We start from the raw sequence: 6,168 nt of genomic DNA, 5'->3' as shown, positions 1-6,168 counted from the left end.
GGCGGGCTGGCGGCTGAGTCCGCCTTAAAATTTGTTTTAACACCAACAAGCTCACCTAACACTTTAATAAATACGTTTCCCGTAACCACACGAATGAGTGCTTCCCAGTGCATCCACACAGCTCGGATGCTCGTTCTCCGAATGACTCGGTCCGTGCTCTGAGCATCCTCAGGTGTGTAACCTTGCGTCCGCAGCTCGGAGGACGAGGTGGACGTGCTCCTGCACGGCACCCCTGACCAGAAGCGGAAGCTGATCCGGGAGTGCCTGACTGGGGAGAGCGAGTCTTCCAGTGACGATGAGTTCCAAAAGGAGATGGATGCGGAGCTGAGCACCACCATGAGGACCATGGAAGGCACGTGGGCCTCACCAGAAACAGGTACATTGCGTTTAACACCTCGCATGTGAAATCATGTTAAGTGGTGTCCAGTTAAAGTGCGAAGTTCATTGATTATTCTTGTGGCTGGAGGTTTGTCTGGTGGCAGTCAAAGGCTGTTTGAAGCCTGCAGAGCATTTAAAAATGGCCAGTTGCTGCTGCAGAAGTGGTTACCAGGTGCCACTTCAGTGAACTCTTTAGTTTCATCTTTTCTGAGACGGATTTTGGTGTTTCTGAACTGCTTCAACGTGAGTTCTGTTTAGTTGGCTCAGTCCCCTTTTTTCCAATATCTGTATAACTTTTGTTTTAAGTTGTTTTTCTACCTGTATATAGACATCTCTTGAGAAGGCTCTTGTACTTTGTCTGGTGGCTGTAGATGCTATCAACATGTGGAGCCCTTTTCTTGAAGAAGGGAGTAATGTGGTAGATCGAGATCTGAAGTTAGTTGGGGGAAAAAGTCTAGATCTCTTCATACCTTACCTGCTTATAATTACATGTACCCTCAAATAGTAAAACTGTGCTAAAGATATATTTAGTTTGGTGTTTGTGTACCATGGGTGGAGCAGATGGGTTGTTTGTGCATTTGAAAAGCACTTTTTACTTATCACCAAACACCTAGCAAAGTGATTCCTGGAGAATCAACATGATATTCACTTTAACGTGGGGACTCCACTCTGTATTCAGCAGCTTTAATAGTTTTATCTGTGTTAGTGGGCAAATCTGATCTGTAGGTTTTAGTTGTGCAATTAAGAAGATGTAGTGATGGTTACACCACTGCATCCATCCAGCACAGAATAGGATTTTGGTGCCGCCCAGCTATGACAGATGTGCTTGGCAATTCATCGTGGTCTTTTTTTGCTGTGGCTCTGAAATTTTGGGGGATTTTTTAGTGTATTTTATTGTAATCAGAGTTTGTGAAACAGGATCTTTCTTCCACATGACTGAAGATTTGTGGAGTTTTTGAGGTATAGTGGATGATGTTGGACAGAGGCAGGCAGATTTGGTGTGGTATCCTCTATGCCTAAAGGGAGTGTACCTTGGGAGAAGCTTTCCTTTGAGCTGTACCTGAGGTTCATCTTGGAAGGAGTCAGCAACTTATCTCTGTAAATTATGTAAGAGAAGCACTGGGTCATCAGGATGTGGAAATAAATTGGGAGAGCTGTTACTAAACTCACCTAGATGAAGTAGAGTACTTCTGCATGGAGTAACTTGAAGATTGAGGTTTGTTCTGGGCTGTATCCTTGTTGTCCTTTTGGCAGGGTGTTCTTAAACATATTTCTCTTTAATTTCACACATAGGTACTTCCTCAGATACTGGGCAGACTGGAACTGCCAGCACTTCTAAATACTATGATGACATTTACTTTGATTCTGACTCAGAAGATGAAGATAAAATAGGTAAATGGCTGAGGAGAGGAGGACATCTTTACAGTAGCACTCTCTCTCAGATCCTGTAGTGTATCCTCTTGGGGGATTAAGAGGCTGTTCTGAAGGCAGCCTTTTAGGGGGACTTACCACCTTGTATCATCTCACTGTAGTTCCCCCAACTTTGTGATGTCTCCCAGTGTATGTCAGATGCTGTAATACTTTGGGGTGGTGCATTTGGAGGAGGGACAAACTAGACGTTTATGTTTTAGTTTAGATCTATTGTGAGTATGGAAAAGGGGAAATTGCAAAACTGGTATTTTGATTATTTAAGCGGAAAGTCATCGTATGTGTGATGGATGTAACATGTACTTGCACAAATCTTTCCAGGTCCACAGGATGTCCGGAAAAACAGAAAACATCAGCAACGTCGGATTCTTTCCAATGATGAACTGCTATATGACCCAGAAGAAGACAGGAGAGACCAAGAGTGGGTAGACTCACAGAGGAGGGGGTAAGAGACTATAAATATTTGAATTGTAGGATGCTTAACATAAAAGGGAAAATTTACATGCATATGGTGGATATAGTTTAGAATGCTCAGCATAGACATTTAAAAGTATGTACAATTTTTACATGTATGTAATGGAAGTTGAACCTTTGAAATGTCACGATTCTAAAGCTTGCAGTTTTAAAAAATTGCAGCTTCCTAGTTCAGTAAGCCCAGTTTTGTCTGTCGATCTCATCTAAACAATATTGAGGATGAAAAGGTTGTAAGATTCACATTCAAATCCTTAATGCACAATGTTACTTTTATTGCTAAACTAATATCTGTTTCTGCTAAATATTTTATTTGTGGTTTTGGAAAATTTTGCATTTAGGAAGCCACAAAATGTTCAGATAATACAGGAACAGCACAAAGCTGCTTTACAGAGGGTTTTTTGATGGGTGAAGTAGAAAAGTGGTTCCTGCTGCAGAAGTAAAATTATCCATGTAAATATGTTGAAAAGGATAACATTCATGTGTGTGGACTGTAGACACTGCACTTGAGACAACTGTCTTGTTAGAGGAGAGGGTTATTAGTCACAAATTCTCATGCTAGAGGTATTTTTTTTCTCCAAATAAGAATCCTCTGTCCAAAGTTAACAGACATATGGGTATGTGTTTTTCCCCCTGTGTATTTATTTATGTACTTTGAGTTAGTGCAGAAGGTGTCCAGAAAGAGACATTTATTGGTGTCTTTTAATATAAAAAAGGTTTGGAGTTTGAATTGATATATCTGACAACAAGGGCACATAATTTCACTTTTTGTCTCCTCCCTCCCTTCTTGGCTGGGTAGGTACCGCAATCAAAGGAGAGCGCATCTGCAGCAGCAGACCAGGCCCTCAGCTGTTCCAAACAGTGATGCTGTTTTGAATTGCCCAGCTTGCATGACAACGTTATGCTTGGACTGTCAGAGGTAACTGGTGAACATTATGGGATCTTTGTGCAAGGTCTTTTTCTTGGTCAGTTGTATTTTTAGTGCATTCCGTTGGATCGATTGATATCATAGAGTCAGTCTTGCCAGGTGGAGCTGGCAGGTACATGTGAATCAAATTTAGGGGTGAATGCTGGTTTGTCAGAAAGATGATCAGCTTAACCTGCAACGTGGAGATAAAGAAGAGCAGTAGAGCGTAGTAGAAAAAGTAACATACAAAAAAATCATTTCACGGAGACTAAATAAAGTTCAGAGTGAGTTGTGGGTGTTCATTTGTGTTGTGTTTATTTTTCTGTTGTTTGTTTTTTTGTATATGTTGGCTTTATGTTTAGAGGCATGGAATTATTCCAGGTTAACTATTATTTTTATGTGCAAGTGCCTTGTTTAGGGGAGAATTAAGCAAATCCAATATAGTGTAGTCTTACTTGGCTTGAGTCTTAGCAGTTTTGATTTGAGGATACTTACATGAAAAAGTGCCTGGAAAGCATTTAGGTGAGAATCTCTAGTGTGTGTTGCAGCTCACCAGTGTCTGACTGCACAGCAAACCTATTTAGTCCTACTAACCAGCGCTAAACCAGCTCAAGGACTCTCAAACTGAGAAGAAAAGCAAAAGACATCATGTAAAATATGGAATAAACTACCTCTCATTTACTGAGTACTTTTGGTGGTTGAGGGTAAAATTTCATGGCAGCCTGTAATAATCTTAAGTAGTGGGTGCTGTTTCTCACTATCTTCCCTTTGCTGGCTGTTGGTATTCCTTGACTCTGTGCTATAGTTACAAATTTCCATTTGCTAATCAGATGGAAAACTGTCCATTTTTATTGTCAGACTGATCCCCTGTGGTTTTGATAAACTGAAATAGCTCAGCACAGAACAAGCTGTAAAGCTAGCATTTGAGATAAGACTTCTGCAGCCACCTGTGACATTGGTTTAGGCTACTGTAAAACCCTGCAGCCTGAAGGGTGCTGTGTGCAGACCTGAATTTGCTATGTACTCCAGCTGTGCAGCTGTTACACCGATGACAGCTGAAAATACATTTTATATTTTATTATAGACATGCTTTTTCAAGGGTGATGTGTCAATACATTTCCAGTGATGGTAACAGATTTCTTGGAAGCAGAGTTTTACCAATGGTATGACTTGACTTTTCTTTCCTTCTCAACAGACATGAATCTTACAAAACACAATATAGAGCAATGTTTGTGATGAACTGCACCGTTAATAAAGAGGAGATTCTGAAATACAGAAAGAAAGTAAAGAGCAGAAGTAAGAAGATGAAGCACAGCAAAGAAACTACCTCTAAACAATCAAATCAAGAAGAGGAGGAAGTGTATCATCCAGTATTATGTACTGAATGCTCAACTGAAGTGGCTGTGATGGATAAAGATGAAGTTTTTCACTTCTTCAATGTTCTAGCCAGCCATTGCTAATGTGCAAAAGCAGGGGGAAAAAAATCCTGCACTCTTTTAAGACTGTGAAATGCAGGTATCTTAGCCTTTTTAAAATACGATCATTTAAATGTATGTTTTCGTCAGAAAACTTCATAATGGTTGTATTTTTGCAGTTTAAAGGGAGTACAGTTGGCTGCGTGCATTTGAGGGCAATACTCTTTCACACCATCAGGTGGTTGCATCATTGAGGGTTTAAAATTTTGTAAATACAGTGTATTATGATCATTCCTTGTATATACACTACCTATTATCTCAGTATGTATTAGAATTGCTGCTTAGAATAAATTCTGTTTAGTAACTGGTTCTCCACAGCTGCATTGGTCATTTCTATGGCATGTGGTAAACATCTCTCACTTCCTGTGTTTGGCTTCTTTAGGCTGGTATTTGTAGATTTGCACACAAGTAGGTCTGATGAAGAAGGAATTGTTGTTATATTTGGATTTTTGGCCCATTAAAATCTCAAAAATAAAAGCTTTTACTTACACAGAGTGGAAGATAAGCAAACATCAAGTTTGCTGGCATGGATAAATTAAACCAACATATTGATGCATAGTAATACAGCTAAGAGTTTTAAATGTAAATATATATGATGAAAACACTGGACTTTTTTTTCTAGGCCTTTTTCTTCATAATGACACATTTTAAGAAGAAATTTAAGAGATCTATGACCACAGAGCTAGTTTGTATGCTTTTTCTGTTTTTTTAGTTGGTTTACAGCTGCTTCATGGAAGCACAAAGAGCTTCTGCTACTTAGTATTTAGAATTCTTGCTAAGTCTATGAAGCCACGGCAGTGTTAACAATGGATCCTTCTCCTTCAGGCATGCTTCCAGCAGGTGAACTCTTGGTTTTTAATAGTCATGTCTCCTCTTTATAGCCTGCTTAGCCGAGGTGCCTAATTACCATGTAACTTGTCTTCTAGAGTGTCAGTATAGACTGTAACAGCCTTTCTTATCATGCGCTGCCAGGCCAATCTGTGGGAACGTCTCCTTATTTTACGCCCATTAGCAGACAGGGCAGGACTGTCCCACACCCTCAGGTTTCTGGCAACGCAGTAAACAGTCGATCTCTTCCCTCTTTATCTTTCCTATCCATACGGGATTCATCTAGTCCACTTGGCTGATGCTAGCATCTCATTTACCCGAGCTATATTTTTGGGTGGGCTTTATTTTTACCGTGTATCCCGCGAACCCTACCGAGCACAGCGTCCGGCTATTCCGCAATTCCCAGAACGTCCATTTTGATTAAATGAGTTATCTTCCCTATCCATACGGGATTCATCTAGTCCACTTGGCTGATGCTAGCATCTCATTTACCCGAGCTATATTTTTGGGTGGGCTTTATTTTTACCGTGTATCCCGCGAACCCTACCGAGCACAGCGTCCGGCTATTCCGCAATTCCCAGAACGTCCATTTTGATTAAATGAGCAAAGAAAGGCTGCAGCACACACATCTCCCGGAGGAGACGGGAAGCGCCGGGCCCCGGCACCGGCCCCAGCGCCGCC

At 40.8% G+C, this 6,168-nt stretch overlaps 1 protein-coding gene across 1 annotated transcript; it reads left to right on the top strand.

Moving 5' to 3' along the window:
• Window positions 1–183: 183 nt before the first annotated feature.
• EAPP (E2F-associated phosphoprotein) lies at window positions 184–4,749 on the top strand (the record flags this gene model as incomplete). Its single annotated transcript, XM_009993932.1, has 5 exons — window positions 184–376; window positions 1,672–1,770; window positions 2,128–2,251; window positions 3,077–3,196; window positions 4,380–4,749. Coding segments are annotated over 5 exons (801 nt in total), but the record flags the coding sequence as incomplete, so codon positions are not given.
• Window positions 4,750–6,168: the final 1,419 nt, after the last annotated feature.

The sequence above is a fragment of the Chaetura pelagica genome, unplaced genomic scaffold, assembly GCF_000747805.2.
Source record: "Chaetura pelagica isolate M959 unplaced genomic scaffold, ChaPel_1.0 scaffold11, whole genome shotgun sequence".
Lineage (NCBI taxonomy): Eukaryota > Metazoa > Chordata > Aves > Apodiformes > Apodidae > Chaetura > Chaetura pelagica.
The sequence above is the reverse complement of the archived record's forward strand: the minus strand, read 5'-3'. Positions and strand labels throughout refer to the sequence as shown.